Source organism: Cuculus canorus, chromosome 3 (assembly GCF_017976375.1).
Source record: "Cuculus canorus isolate bCucCan1 chromosome 3, bCucCan1.pri, whole genome shotgun sequence".
NCBI lineage: Eukaryota > Metazoa > Chordata > Aves > Cuculiformes > Cuculidae > Cuculus > Cuculus canorus.
The window spans coordinates 42,918,937-42,935,758 of record NC_071403.1 but is presented as its reverse complement, the minus strand read 5'-3'; the positions used below and the strand labels follow the sequence as shown (position 1 = coordinate 42,935,758).

Below are 16,822 nucleotides of genomic sequence, written 5' to 3'. Positions count from 1 at the left end.
TCCTGCACAACCCGTGCTCACAAGAAAGATACTAGCATAACATTAGTTAGTGAATTGTCAAGGAAACTTAAATGAAAATACTACGTGTCTAGACCATTAAACTGGTTTGCTGTGCATTTTATTCCAAGGACACCACAACAAAAGTGTTGCTGCTCAGGCTGCATCTGGAGTAAGATATCTAGCCTTCTTGGTGAGGAAACCCTCAGTGCAAAGAAGAGGAAGGTTGTCTCCAGAGTCTGCATCCTGAAAACAGTATGAGTCAGTCTCTACTAGACCCCGTAGGCACAGGGTTGCTTCAGGCATGAACCGCAAAGGCAGCACAGACACACTTTAAATTAAAGATTCCAAGGTCACATGTAGTTACTGTAAGAGACACTGTGAACAGACGGTTTCAACCGCAAACTAAGCTACTTAACAACAGTGCAAAAAAAAAAAAAAAAAAGACATTTCCAAGTGTATTTATTGAGAAATAGTAAAGATGTACATAATTTTACAAGCTTTAATTTTAATTTACATTTTCTTGAATCATGGAGGCCCTAATAAACTATAATCTCCTAACACATGACAGAGACCCTTGGCTTAAATTATATTTCCAAAATGCTGCTATTGCTAGGATTTTGGCTCACGTTACCTCAGCTCCTCTTCAGAGATGCTAAATACTATATTCATTTAGTGCATATGCTTGGTGTCAATCCTGTAAAGCAGAGATGATTTTTTAATGGAAACCCTGGATTTGGATACAATCCCACAGCTAAAATCTAGTTTTCCGGGCCAAGTCCATATTCACCCATAGACTCTGCAATTCCAATTTTGTGCAGCATTTAATCTGCCTCAAGATGAAGGGTGGTTGTACACAGGATTTTGATTTGGCCTCATCTCCCTTGTCAGAGCTTGCACTGGAACATACTCCATCTCTGCTTCAGATGCAAATTCTGCTGCTCACACCGAATTCTTATGAAAACAGATCTGGGAACTAGGTGCCACCTATATCTTTGTGCACCATCTTCATGGACATCTAAGAATAAGCCTCAGTTTCAGTTTCTCCTGTCCTCTTCTGCAAATATACTGAACTGCACAGAGTTTTATTTAAGGTACTATCTTGTGACTGCAATCACACTGTATTTATATTCTGCAAGCTGACTACTCAAATGCTTAATGAATGTTGAAGTTCTGTACTGACTGAGAACTATTAGAGTATCAGCAAAAGGCGTTATATCCTATACTTCATTTGCTCAAAATACTTGCAAACATGACATTACACACGACTTCACCTCAGTGCTGACTACTGTGTTCGTGTAGGCATCCTGGAGTTTACATTTAACATCTCCTCTTGCACACAATTCTTTACACGGTCGGAGTATGGGCAACCTCAAGTATCTCCATGTGTAATGTAAAAAATCAAAAAAGCAGTTTCCATCTTCTGCCTTGAGAGACGCACCACCCACTGTTAATTCAGAGTGCTTCGGCTGCCCATGCAGTACTAGGGACTCTGCATGCAATATGGACCTTGCTCATTTTCCAAAGCTGAAAGGTAGCATGTTTGAAACTTGTAAGGAATTTATCACTGTATTGACCACATTTTTTAACAGAAATGATGAAAATTAAGGTCATATACTTCTCAATATGTCTTCATAAAAATCTCAACCTTATCCTCTACTCAGGTGCCCGACATGCTACTGAAATTCCTCATTCAAAAACATGGAGAGTTGCTCCTGTGTAATGTTGTGCAATCAAAAATGGATGAGCAAAAACATGTTGACCCAAACCAGAAGACACAAATGTGGAACACAACGGAAAAGCTACCCAAACACTGTTATGTTTACCAAAGTGGACTGTGCTCTCAAAATGGCCAATGGCATCACACCAGCAACTTCAGCAGCTTGTGTTGATGCTGAATATGCTAAATGTAGCATCATTTGTGCATCTGAATGGGGAGAGATGATTTAGTAATTTTTCCTTCCTAATGAACTTGTTTTATTTCCCAGCTGGGCTTAAACCCACATTTTTCCTTCTGGTAATGGCACCTGCACACTTCCGTCTGATTGGTAGGAATTTGTTCTTTTATACACAGCAGATGCACTCACTGTATGGCTTCCAGTGGACTAAGTAACTAATTAATATGGCTCTTAGTTCTCTTGTCAGATGATGTAGAAATGATGCTGAAGGTATTAAATACTTTTTTTTTTAGCTTTCAAGGTAGCGGTCCCCAGTATCAACCTCCCGACATACTCTTAACTTTCCTCAAATAATCAGTGGAATTATTCAGAATCCAAATAAAAACACAAACTTTCCTTTATTATTTTTTTTTACTGCAACAAAAACTTAAATGCTTCGGTGCAGCCCTGCTCTTTAATTTCTTTGAATTTCAGATTTGGTCATGTCAAAAAATATCAGAAAGGTTTTTTTTTTGTTTATCTACATAGTTTTTAACCAAAATTACACTATAACACACAAACACAGTCTTCTCTTTAAGGCACAACACATCATTATGCACATTCTGTTTGCCAAACTTATAAAAGAGACAATATTATATAACCCTCTCCCACCCCTGCCCCTCCCAAAAGAAAGAAAAATTGCATCCACTTCCAAAATCAGCTTCTAATAAAGTCACAGTAAATTATTTTCATCAATAATTTACACAAATTACAGGTCTAGACAGGATTGTCATTATACAGTCTGAGTGCATTCCAATTCAGATTTTCTGGGTTAGGTAGGCTTAAGTCTGGTTCAAACCTCAGTGCTGAGAATATATCCCATTTTGAGGAATGTTATTGAACACCACCTTGTTGGCTGGAAAACCCGTGTTGGTGCTTTGCCAGTTTGAGTCCTTTGTTCACTCCTGTCAGGGTTCACTTGGTGTGTACCAGTAACCTCCACAGTTTTAATTCATTTGAAAACGTTGCATATATAAGACCATAGAGCTTCCTTACGTAGCACTAACATTTTAACTCCATTCAGCAATCTGAATTCTTCAGTTTGGAATTTTTAATTCCAAGTATTTCTTCCCTTCTTAAGACAATTCATATGTGTAAAGCCAGAGGCATTGAATCACACATAAAAATTCAGTGTACTTGAAATATATATATATAAAAAAGAAAAGGATTGCCAACTTTAGAACACAGTTACAAATACTCTAGTTCCAGTGCTTGATGGAGAGCCAAGAGGTCCGAATGACTGGATATCCTCCAGAAAGGCATGTTGTGCTGTGTTTGTTAGAGGGGGGAAAAGGTCAGGAAAGATGAACACTGTGACACAGGATGCTATATGACACACGACGCTAGTCAGATTACCATCACATATTTTACACCACTGCATTTCTGGATTGATTTTTGCTAGTAAAGTACTGACAAAAATCAGACCAAAATAGATCTGAGCTTAATAGTTCAACTGAAGATAAAATAATTAGATAATTTTTCTTAATAGTCTCTTTGGCAAAAGGTTGTTAATAACTAAAGGCTATTAATTTACTTATTGTTAGCATGCAAACCCACGTGAAGGAGCATTAATAGGAAATCCCTTTCTGCATTAGACTTCGCAAAATACCGAATGATCAATAAGCAATAAGACTGTCATTAGAAGAGGCTTCACACAACACTGAAACAGAGTTTAATTACATTTTTCTCTATCTAGAGGGAAAAAAAGTCATCTCTCTCAGTAAGAAAATAACACAGTTCTGGTTTAAAAAAAGATAATTTGTGTTGTGGAAAGCATCAGTGTCTGTAAGAGATGCAGATATACGCACAATACTCTTTCAGCAATTTGTCAGAATAGAAAGAAATCCATACTTTCATGTTGTGTTCAGATCTATTTGTAATGTGATATATACATTCATCTCTCTGAATTCTCTATCTATCCATGCAATATAGCCAATGTTAAGAAAAAAGCATGCCAAACTGGAAAGTACACAATCCAACCACCTTTATTTAGCACAAACTATAAAAGACCCATCACCAGTACTGTACCTATATTAAGGAACCATTTGGAATGAGCATTTTGGTTATTTTCATTTTGTTTCCATTCCAGCCACAACACCAAAAGGGCACTTCACTTTGCTACTCCTAGCACAATAATATTTACATCACTTGTCTTGTGTAGACTTTGTGAGCCAAAAGCTTTCAGTTTGTGCACACTTCCAAGGTCACACTTGGAAGTATGGTGCAATTTATTAGTTTGATCTCTTTCTGAGCATTCAAACTTGCCCAATGGCATTTAGAATTGAATTCCTACCATGAGAAAACTGAGTATTTCTAAAGAAACACTTCCTTTTAAGAAACACAGATTTGGTAAACAATATCTATGTTGTGTTCTTTTTCCTTCTGTTGACACGTCTTTCTTCAAAAAAATTTGCACAGTCATTTAGATGTTTTTCCACAGCCTCTGTAGCGCTTCTCTTGAAACCTCCCTGATTTCATCATTTAAAGAAAGCCACTGTCCAATCACCACGTCATAGCCGTTTCAACCTTTTCTATTTATCTTTAATTTTTTTGAAGGTAGTCAGGTATTATTGTTGCAAGCATTTTTAATTTATTTTTTAAAATAATGTTGCATGTTTTTTATTTCCAAACTGAAGTGAAGTAAATGCTAGAATCCAAATGGTTCATTTTACTCTAAGTTTTGATCTCATCATGCTTTTGTTGCTTTGCATATATGGACTGAAATTGTCATTCTACCATTGGGCAACACTGGCAAAATGCAAACAGAACGGCTTGCATTAGTAGCTATGTATCACACCAACATTTCAGGAGACAGGTTACCTTTTTTGCTGCCTGTTCTTCTTCTACACCATCCCCAATTACAACATATACTACTTTTCTGCCAAACCTTTGCATTATTCGTTCAAAGCAACTTTCTTTTCCTGGAAGATAAATGAGATAAAAGTTCAGAGTGAAGTTACCTGATTAGCTGCATGTTCCTCATCTCGGCCATCTCCAATCACAACATAAGTTATGTTAGTGCCAAATCTGGACACTATACGCTCAAAACAGCTCTCTTTGCCTGAAAAACAATGCACTTATTCAAGTTACCAAGTGAGTTATGGTGAAGCCCTACAAAAGATAATTGCAGTGGTAATACATTGTTACTACTACTATATTTTAAAGCTCCCAGCTTTGGGATTTGGAGCTTAAACTGGTGAGAAACAAATAATTCTCTTAGTGACATTACGCTGCTCCAGGTAAAACTAAATCTCTGTCTTAAGAGTTACAACAAAGCCACTAAGATAAAAGAATTACCAGTGCTGCAAAAATAAGTAGGTTAGTGAATTAATGACTGAATTGAAATGTTTCTCTATTATTGTAATAATAAATTTTTCATGTAAAGCAGCAATTTTAATTCTGATGTATCTGCAACAAGTGAAGTAGCAACGGAAAACGTGATCAAAGAAGTAGAATTAGACAACAGGTTCCTGGAAGAACTTCCATGAAGCATTTGGCTTTTTGGGAGAAATGTGGAAGCAAGCAGGCTAAGTGAGTAACAGCAATAAACAGGATTGAAAGGAACCAAGCAAAGTCGTCTACTGATCTTTTCATTGTACTGCAGGCTCAGGTTTGCCAACAAACGCTTGTGTTTGTTCTATTGATCCTAAAACTGGTCTAATAAGATGGTTTAGTTGTTGCCAAGGCAAACTGTATTTAATTAATACTTTCAATTAGGGAGTTTCTCTTTGACATGCAACTTATACATGCCCCAGTGCAAAGAAATCATCGCCTATTGTCATCCCTCCCATCAACGTAGAGAAAGATTACTTCTTTCCTCTCTGCAATAGCTTTTTACCTTGTTTGTTATTATGGCTATCCCCACCCTAGTTTTTTCATCTCATCTCACAATCTCACGATTTCTAGGTCTCTGATTCATACTGCTCTTCTCTGGTTTTGTGGGTTTTTTGCTTGTTTGTTTGTTTGTTTGTTTTTCAGGTAGCCCACAATAAAAGCTTATGATTAGGAAAAGCATTGTGTGTGTTAACTGTTGAGTGAGGACCAGCTTTCAGCGTATGCAAGCAACAGCTGCAACCATAGTCCTGTGCTCAGCACAGAGCAGAGATCAAGATGAGAAGTAGAGAGACATCTTGTACCCAACAGGATTTTCTGTGCTCCTGACAGGAGCCACACTGTCCTCAGAAGGACCTGCTGGTGCAGAATTACTTCAACAGAGCCTCTAGAGACTGTGCTTCACTTCACCACCCCCTTCTGTGCTGTCAGCACTACATCTTAATGCTCCCTCCATTGGTCCGAGTGCAATCTCAATGACTGATTCCAACATATAGAGGCTGTATGACAGACGACATTCATTCCAGAGGCTGCTCAGTACCATTTAGTATTTAGGGTACGTTGTGCCTTGACTTAATTTTTTGAAGTATTTGAGTAATTTCTGTCTAGAGGACAGCTACAGCTTATTAAAAGATGACTGAGGTAATAGTTTTTCCTGACACTGTTAGAATATGCATTGTTTTTTCATTCATGAAAATAATTTAAGAAAAAATTTATAATGCTTTTGAAAAATGAAGTGTCACACTTCATGATATATATATATAAAATGTCTGAGGTATAGAAATTAAGCATTCCTAAATTAATAATTGGTAAATCATGACATCTGCCAAAATCATTAGTCATTGTAGCCAGATTTCACAGTGGTGATAACTTTTCTTGGTTTACAAGAAAATTTTGGATGCAATTTCCAAAAACTCTACATTTCCAGACTGTAATACTCAACAGGTACCCAGCTGTCAATGGAATAGGGAAGCACCCTTGTGGTATCCATCAACACAGCTTCCATTGGTAACAGCTGTCATTACCATCAATGATTAAGAAGCATTGGTCTAGCTTACAAAGAGCTGAAGGTCAGAGCAGAGATTATTTTGGCAGAAGTTCTGCTTAATTTGATTTCACAAAACACTTTTCTTCATTATTTTCTGCACATTTTTTTCTTTTCTGCACCATACTTCGGAGTTGCTGAGGCTTTTAATCAGTATGGGGACCCTTATTCCGCCAGGCATCATTGAAAATAAGCTGAATTTGGAATTTATTGACATAAACACCTCCAAATATATGCATTGCCTATATCTTATAACTAACATGGTAAGTGTCATGGAAGTGACCTGGGATCCATCCATTACTGGCAAAACAATATTGGTAATGCAGTATAGTCAGAATGCATGAAAGAATAATTTTCTTACCTATTTTGGTTGCACTGTAAATATTTTCAATAGGAAAAGCTCCTCCTAGGCTATACAGCAGAACTTTTGCAAGTGCTGGGATAAGCTGGGTTGTTGTTACCAACACGTTTACACAGTTACTCCTAAAATCAGAGAAACAGGTTAAATTTAGATAGTTTAAAACCATTACCCATATGCTGATGAGGTGAACCAGCTGTGGAAAGCACATTCAGGATTCCTCCACATTTACTTTCACTCACGTAGCAGTGTTGTTCAGCACCATCACTTCCAAAAAATGCACATAAAACATTTGGCAAAATCCTTTAAAAAATACACAGGCCTGATTGTAGGAAATATTCCACACTGGTTTATAAAAAAAACCAGGCCCTTGAAGATGGGTCCACTAAAATCCAGACATTTAAAATCACCAACTGCATTTTTATGCTGAGAATTAATTGGCAGTAGCTACTAGCCAAATAAAAGTGTTAGGAGAACGTGAAAACATCATTTGTTACTCCCGAGGGGAAATAAAGAGCCAATACACATTTTTGCACAACAACATCACTTGCTTCATATTTCAAGAGTAATAATATTTCTGAGAAAAGGGAGAGATAAGTATAATCATCTTAACAAGCTAGCATCAAAAGTTGAGGATAAAACCTTGAATGGAGGAGTTGTACTAGCAGTGACACAACAGAAAACTCAGAGCCAAGCTACTTTAGGCACTGACAGACTGGAACGTGAGCTTGACCATAGCGTGAGCATGGAGCTTGCAGCAAATAGTTGTGATTTTTACCACAACTGGTTCTTCCACAAACTCCGAGCAAGACCTTAGGCTACTACTTCTTCCTTAGTGTATCTCAAATTTCCTGTTAGTAACATATAGGTAATGTTTAGCTGCCTCATGGACTGCTTCTAAAGATTTATAGCTCTGCTGCTATTTGAAGACAAGACAAAAGACTATTGTTTAACAGTCCTGAGTAACTGATAACAGCTGATAACTCACCCACCAATGCTCAAGTGGTCTTCATTGCCAAATGTCTTTTTTGAATGAAATACAGAGCTAAACACAATGGCTTACACAAATATTTCACTTTTTTTCTCTTGAGGTGCTTAAGGCACTGCTGAATAAACAGCATCTAAGAAATAAACATATTGAAAAAATTGCTACATTTAAGATAAGTTTTTCACATTTTTCCAAGTTTGTTCTTTCCTCTTGATCTCGAGTCTTTTCCCAGACATGTTCAGACGGCAAGATAGCTTAACATTGGGTTTTTTTATGGTTTTAGACCACAATTTTTGAGCTTTTCTGATAAGATACATATTGCATGACTGACTAAGCAGCAGCAGTGTTTACAGTTTTATTATTTCAAACAATATATTTTGTGTCTCTACTGAGAACCCATATTTTTAATGCAGTTAAAACAGATTTTCGCTCTTCTGAAAACTTATATTTATGCTTAAGCATACTGCTTTGTTTGGAAGGGCAGAAGGAAAATGGTTTTGTGTTCTGGGTTCTACACAGTATTTAGGTAGCAGCGTGAACAGGCACAAACTATGAAGGACAAAATGGAAATGTGGAGTTCACAGGATGCTGCTGCCCAGAAGATAATAAATTAAAGGCTGGCTCAGCATTCTACAATACTTTCAATATACACACAGGAACAGTTATCACATTTTAGAAGACACTTCATACTATCTTTAGTAAGTGCTGGAATTATTGAAAATTAAATCACTTTCCATGGAATTTTTCCTATGTTCTACCCAAAAGTCGTATTAGACCTGTTCTGTTCTTCAACGGCGCTAATTTATTGTAAACTAAAATGTCAAAAACCAGCCATTAAAAGTCCAAAACTAGAAACTTTTTTACAGTAGACTCAAATACATACCTTGTGCTGATAATGGATAATGATTTAAGTGCATTTGTTAGCCAGGAGTCTGTCAGAGCTTCCATCTCTGCTCTTAATTGCAACCATGCATCTCTTTTAGCAGGACCTAGAAGTCCTTTTATGTAAAATAGCAAGAAAAGAAAAAAAACAAAATAAATTCTGTATCAGTTGGAATGTATAGATTTTATGGTCATTGTTTCTATTTTAAATTCCAATAGAACTTGAAAAAACATCACAGAGAAAAATCTATTGCTTCAAGACTCAGTAAATTGTTCTCTGTTTTTATTTGCACTCCACTATATCAACCAATGTCAGAAAGTATTGCAGATACTAACAATTAGGCATCTGATTTTTTTTCTTCATCTATTCAAACTCCTTTACTACATTTCAAAGTACGCATTTCAGATAATTTTAAACTAGCTCCCACGTACATCACACTCTAATTATCAGAGGCAGTGACAAGGAGATTCACACCATCGGGGCCATAGGCAGATACCTTCATAAAAGACGAGACTTTAGAATAAAACTTCCTTTGTGCTATCTGTGCATGTCTGAAACTGCCCTGCTTATGACTCTGTATATAGGTGAATTTCAGGTTACATATAGGGAAATACATTTGTTCGCTGATGGCTTGCTTTTCATCTCCTGTTGTAGTCAGTAATGACAGCTTCTTTCAGAGCATTTACAGGCCTGAAGCGTCTGTACATTGTAAGTTCTTACATCTCAGCTAGTCCTTAAAAGCACTTTAAAAATCTTCTTTTGGTTATGAATAGTCAGATTTATAAAAATACTCAGTCTATTGAATGTCGAGACCTGAGTTCTTTGGAACTAAGCTATTTTAAATTTAGATTTGGTGCTGGAAGAGCAGAGAGGCAGGTTCCATGACCCTTAGTATCCCTCTTCTCTTCCACACTCCATATTCCCAAGAAGCAGCGACGACTGTCTTCAAAAATCTGAAATGGCACAACCTAAAAATACCTATTTGATGAAGCCTTCTGTTGCCTTTGAACAGCTACTTTGAAATGAATAGATATATGTGCGATAAACAGATTATTAAAAAGGCTAAGAAGCATAGGATGTACACCCACTAAGGACTGAATCTATTTCAGAAGCAGGATTTGTAGAAAAGAATAAAAACCTTAGTACAATGCACCACAAATCTGCACTCTGCCTGCCTCTTAGTGTGTTTCCCTATGCTGTGCTATTGGACTTCCACTCTTACTAATGTTCCAGATTTTATGAAATGTACAGCTTTATAACCTTAGATGCATTAGGAGATATAAGAAAATGCAGTAAAGGTTTGGATAATACTATTACAAGTATTCTTAAGATATAAAAACTCCATTCATGACACCAGTGAATGGCAAGGGAGGACAAGTGAATGCCAATCATCTGCTATCACCCTTTGCTCCCATTGCTTCATTCTGCAGCAAGTACAGACTCTGAACTTCTAAGAGAAAACATATATTTCAAAAAATGATTAAGGTAATGACTAATTCACTATCTGTATTAGTAGTACTTTTCCCATTTCTGAGAGACCGCAGGAAGTGAACATCAGTCTGATTTTGCTGAAGGTGAGCCTTACGTTGAGTTTCAGATTCCTTTGAAATAAATTGCAGATGAATTGAAAAGCCCATGCTATGGAATGGAAGAGTGGTCACTTGCACTCCTTCCTGGCTGGACTGGCTTCATCTTCTCATCAACTGTGGCTGTAGCAATCCCTGAAAACTTTTAAATATTCCATATTCTCACAGGCTCTTCTTGAGGGGGTCAGCTGACAAATTTCCCTCCTCAGAAGAGGGCTGTCTGCCTCTGCAAGTCGCACAGGACTCTCCAGAAGACATTCTATCAGTTCTGCTGCTTATTTCCTACAAGCCTGCTGGCATGGACGTGAATTAGTCCATGTATGAAAACAGTTAACAGGAAAGCTCTCAGCCCAAATAAGAGTCATATTTCTTGCTAACAAAATTAACTGTGTAAGCTACAGAGTCAACAAAAGGGGCTAGTGGTATGGCAGTAGTAGGGTGGGTTTTTTTTGCATCCATTGGTGAAAATAGAGCAGCAGGTACTCAGCAGAGACTTTAGCAGACAGGGTGATATCATGTTTTCATGAAATTGTAGGATGGAATAGACCAACCACAAACAATTTGGGCTGTGGAAACTGTACAACTTTTCCTAGAATAACAGCATATTTGAGGCAGAGTAAGCGGCTCAACCAATCGGTAAGGTATGCATAGCTGACATGGGTCTGAAGGAAAAAAGCAAGCTCTATGGAAGCCAAATGGAAGCCTGATTTGTTTCCCCACCTCTTCTTCTCCAGCACAACAGCACAATGTTGACTCTGCCAACAGTAGCTTTCAATAGCCCAAGGTCCAGACACACCTTTTTCTGTTCACTTTGTGGCTTCCAAAGCGCATTCCCTTGATGTGAATTTATCACCACGCTGTTAAACCTGATCAGAATTCTAAATTGGTTTTGATAATTAAACTCACCTCCTATGTTGTTCTTGTAAGTATTATACAACTCTTTTACTCTTCTGTAACGGAAAGCCAGCTTCCTCATCCAGTCAACCCCTCCTCTTACACCTGTTGGCAGACAAAGGTTTGCACTACTTGCAGCTGCATGGAAGCCATCAGTTGCAAAACTGTAGGTACTGCAAACACCCAAAATACAGTGAAAATAAATACAATGTATTCCTGTAAATACTCAATTTATTTAATCTTTTAAAAAAAAAATAAAAAATATGCTCTGTCTTACCTTAGGTCTTGTCCATTATCATCAGAAGAAACATCATCTATATGAACTTGATCACACTCCTGTTGAAAAAAAAAATACCAAATGATAAATTATCTTAGAAGAGAGTATGCTCTCCATATGCTTAGTATAGATATCGAAAACATGAGCGGTGCAGGCCATTAAGTGCACCAGAAGATGGCAGTGTATGTATATGTACAGCTTCCTATTACCACCAATTTCTTTAAAATGACACAACCTTCAACTCCTTCTACACTGTTTAAATTAATTAAAGCAGGCCTTCATAAAAATGACATATAATTTCAGTGTGATTTTTACATTAAAATTATTTTAATTGGGAAAAACCCCAACAAGTATTATTTATAGTCTCTCTAGCACACCAATATTCCAAAATCACCTGAGCATTATTTTCCCACTTCCTAAAACCTAATGATGATGAATCTCCACAGGCATGTCATTTCAGTTAGACTCTAGAAGTCTGGATGCTTATCAGATTCTTTTCTTGATTTATCCAAATGCCTTTGGCTGGAAAATCAGAGATAATCGAAAAGTCCTGAAAAATTTAATTATTTCCTGTTTCTGGAAGGGATGGAAGTAATCCCAGGAAACTCAGGTACACTGGAAAACTGAACTCCTCTCAGAGATGGTTTAATAATTGGATAGCTATCAAATATCATTTTCTGCCCACTGGTTATGGCAGAAAGATAGGAAAATGTGAGGGAGGCACAAATAAATAAATAACTCAAGCCACCATGCAACAGTAAATATGAACAGGCATCATACTAATGTTTTCTGCAGTTGCCAGAATTAACATCTTAACCAAAGACACACCTGAAATTCAGTGTACAGAGATTTTATTTTCTTGTAGGTATTGTTTTTAATATTTTAAATAGCTGAGGTTAACAAAAACCTGATATAATTTATGAAAAAGTTCAAGGACTATAATTTTACATAAAATTACTCCCCAATATTTTCATATAATTGAATCTTATCACTAAGATAAAATGAAGTTGAGCTTTCAAAATGCATAGTTCTGTGCCTCAAATAAAAAGTCGTCTGAGTCATCTACTTCAAATAAAGTTGCTGACAAGCAGCACTTAATTCAGACTCTCTATGACATGCAGAAGTACACAGTTCTATGTTTCCAACCTCAATATCCTACCAGTGCTAATTCATCCAGATAAAGGATAAATCTGAACAGGTGAGTGGTTTCCAAATGTGTGTGCCACAAGTTCCTAAAGTGTGAAAATGGAGAATTACCATTTCTTCTTTCTGTTTTTTTTTGCTCTGCACTGAGTGAAAACTATCCGACTTTTACCCGCATGAAGTGCGTAATTTTTTTTTTGTTCTATTTTAGGAGATTATCTTGAGCTGTAGAATTTTTTTAAAGAGCTGCTTTTGGATGCCAGTAGAAGGTGAAAAGACAAAGAAAAGGGGAAGTGACAGCTGAATTTACACGTTCATTTCTTTATCCTTATTTATTATTTACAATTGAGAAAAAAATACAACTATCCCCCGCCCAATGTAGGACAAGAACTCACAGATCAGACTAGACACCCCACTGGGCCAAATTCTAACTCTATGTTTTGCAATATCTCAGCAATATCTGGCTTCCTAATTATCTTCACAGATTTCCCTGGGACTGGTCAAAGTGCAAGAAAATTTTTGAAGTACAAAAATCAGTTGTGTGGGTCTGAAGGTGTATGAATTAAAGTGAGGGCACACAGAAGCCCTGATGGATAAGGGATGTCTGCCGCTGTTGATGTTAAGCCTTCCAGCTACACTATTCCTGCCTTAGTAATTCCAGATAACTGTTCTGCTGATGATTTCATCATTAAGTTAAATATGAGTGGGTGGCAAAGGCTCAGCTGTTCACTTTTTTTTTTTTTTAATCTCAGAGTTTGTTCATTGACTCCAGGAACAGGAGGTGAAGGGAATATGCCCTTTTCTGATTACTCGTCCCTTGTCCCTGCAAGAAGATTGTTCAGTTTCCAGACACATAAGAGGATCAAACCCAACAGCACTCTCCAGCCTCCTCCTTTTCTCATTTCCTCTTCTCCTCTTGGATCTATAGCTCACCTACTTACCATACTGGCAATACCCTTTTGCTGAAACAAAGCAAACTCATGTGCCCATTACTCCTTGCTTCATTTTACTTTGTTTTCTCATTTACTTATCTACTTCAACTAAAGTGTTTACAGTTTTCAAATTCACTTACAAGCTGTGAAAAAGCTTTCTGGAAAAAAAAAAAGAAAAAGCAGATGGTTTGAGCAGATTTAAGTTAATTCTCTACTTTTCTCAAAAGAAACAGGAAACTGGTAGTACAACCCCATATTTGAGTTTCCTTGTAAAAGAGACGGACCAGTTGCAGGGAGGAAAGCAAGCAAGCAAGCTGTCTGTCACTTTAATTGTTAAGTTACAATACTTTTTACATCAGCTACAGTACTGGCTATGCTTAAGTCACAGTGGCTCACTATCAGTGCAAGGTTAAAACTTTTCTGTTACTGAGGGTACAGGAGAGGAATTCAGGCACAATAACTGCCTTTTGCTTGAAGCAGTACTAATTTGAATCATATCTGAGTGCAGCCAATTATCTGCAGCAGTTTTTAGAGCTTGAAAGTTTGAAAGTACAGAATCAACAAATCATCCATAAAAGTTATCCTCCTGGGATGGACAGTAATTTCATTACCGAGTAAAAACAATGACTTACCACACTGAACACAAAAATGTCATTATTGAGAGGATATTCAGCACTTTGCTTTCTCAGACTACACAGAACACCTCTTTTTATGTATATGCTTCAGTCTGTGTTAAAACTATTTTGATCCACCTCCCAAATTTTGAGACCTGCCTAAATCTAATTTTTTGTTTTTCACTTAAATTTTGAATGTGAAAAAACTAATGACAAAACCTTATTGAAAATATAGAAGCATTATCATAAAAATAAAACATAATTAAGTTTGTTTGAAATAAATACTGTTTTTTAATCATCACACTGAGAGTGGAGGGGGATAATTGAAACTGTAAGATTAACGTTCAACTTTCTGCTTGCAATTTCTAGAAATTGGTTTTTGAGCCTGCACAGTATGCTCTAAAAGCTGTCTTAAAATTATTATTGAGATGGGGGGGAAACCTCCAATTTATTCCTTACCTGTCTGAAAATAGAATGCATTAGTTTGGACATTATTACTGAACTGAGTCCCATCTCTAAGCATTGTTTAGGCACGTGAACTTTCTAGAGCACCAGACTCCTATTTTCGTGGCAAAACACCAACTGCCCTCCCAAGCGATACTTCCCAAGCTAACTAAAATTTATACACTGAGAATGAAATAGTTGGAGAACAGCCTAGGCTGAAATAAAAATGCAGCTTGGCTGACTAGATCATGGGTTACTGGGTCAGCAGGGAATTTCTCAGCAGATCAGTATTTCTGCCTCAGCAGTCACTGCAGTGAGACGGATTTGCATAGAGGAAGGAAAACATTATTTTTGTATGTGATAGCTTTCAATAACTTGGTTGTTAATACTAGGCTCTGGTATGTGGTGTTTGCAACCAAGAACACAGGGAAAAAAGAAAACTTAAGAGGACGTAGTGACTGGATTCAATATTACCAGAATACACTGGTATTAGTACACTACAGTTGTCATGTCTGGAGCCACATGGTTTTTCATGGGATGAAGATGAAAGCAAGACAGAAGGTATAGAATCCGATGGCTCAGCATTAAAAAAAAAAAAAGAGATGATGAAAGGATAAGTAATCTATGTATTGAATAAAGGCCTATCTCACATCCTCCAGTAAGAATTGTAGGCCTTGTGCCTTGATGGCCATGACCTTCAGCAGGTCAGCACTCACCTTCCCTCCCCTGGAGGAGGATACAGAGAGGAAGACAAAGAATAAGAGATGGAGAGATGCCCCAGGTCAGAACAGGGAAATTCTCAGAATTCACATTACACAGCCATCATGAAGATACACTTTAATATTCAGTAATGGCCATGTGCTCTGCAAATGTATTTAAACAGACAGATTTATTAATCTGCATACAAAAGGATGCCTCTATGTAGTTTAGCACAGGATACCAGGCTATTATATCTTACTTGCTAAGAAGACACAAACTTATTGGACATATTGCATATGCCAGAATGTATGCATACAGCTTACTTCAGAACAAGAAGTTTGGAATTTTGATAATCTTACAAGAGTGTTGGTTTTGAAAGAAAAAGGAATTCTGAGCTCGAGAATACTTAATTGCATGTAGAAATCGGTTTCAATCAAAACAAACTCATTGACTTTTGAGATTCTCCAAGACAATCTCCAAGTAGTATTTTTTGATTTATCTAAAACTGAAAACTGGATACCGTTCAATCTCTGGAATGAGCTGGAGTATGAATTTTTGGACAGGATATTAATACCACCCTATGAAGAATATACAAAATGTAGTGATCCACCCATGACAGCTCCACCTGAGATCTACAAGGAAAATAAATAATGAGAGAAAGGAATGAAGCTTGAAAGGCCACAAGCAAGAATAAGGAGATACGGAAAAAGTGCAAAGCTCCATTTTGCTGAACTCTTCCACGTGACCTCAGCACAAGCTTTAAGAAATCTGGGCACATGCTACTGAATGGCTTTAAGTTCATTTGGGTGCCACATGAAATCTGAAAACACGAGGGTTCTGCTAAAAAAGAAATTTAAGCAATGCTTTGAAAAACTGATTTGAATCTATCCCTGATACAGGGCACCAAAAAGGGAACATTCACTGAATATGTTCGCATTGTCAAGCTATGACTCACTAGGACTGACTGCAGTAAAAAACTGATCAGTGTAAGCATGTTCAGGACTTCACTTTACTGTGTTTCTGCTGTTGGAAGGAGGAAGTGCAGCTCAGGTACAGGATGAAGTAAGATTCCAGTTTCTTGATTTAAGAAGAGCTAAGAATAAATGAGATCTGCAAGGGATGACAAAGACAATCACAGCTTGGTAACTTCTACTTTTCTTTTTGTCTATAGCTGACAACGGAATAGAAGTGCAC

General features: G+C 37.1%; 1 protein-coding gene across 19 annotated transcripts in view; it reads right to left on the bottom strand.

The window, feature by feature from the left end:
• Positions 1-491: 491 nt before the first annotated feature.
• The window catches only part of EYA4 (EYA transcriptional coactivator and phosphatase 4), a 153,012-nt gene continuing 136,681 nt past the window's right edge, over positions 492-16,822 (bottom strand). For 11 of the 19 annotated variants that reach the window (XM_054063460.1, XM_009559707.2, XM_054063449.1 and 8 more), the window contains 6 exons: positions 11,797-11,855; positions 11,532-11,692; positions 9,040-9,154; positions 7,172-7,293; positions 4,755-4,855; positions 493-3,203 (listed from right to left, as the gene is read on the bottom strand). In XM_054063460.1, the coding sequence (XP_053919435.1) occupies positions 3,123-3,203; positions 4,755-4,855; positions 7,172-7,293; positions 9,040-9,154; positions 11,532-11,692; positions 11,797-11,855 (639 nt within the window). In that variant the 3' untranslated portion in view covers positions 493-3,122. Of the gene's footprint in view, positions 3,204-4,754; positions 4,856-4,894; positions 4,996-7,171; positions 7,294-9,039; positions 9,155-11,531; positions 11,693-11,796; positions 11,856-16,822 lie in introns of all 19 variants that reach the window. The other 8 variants (XM_054063459.1, XM_054063468.1, XM_054063450.1 and 5 more) reach the window with 2 other exon arrangements.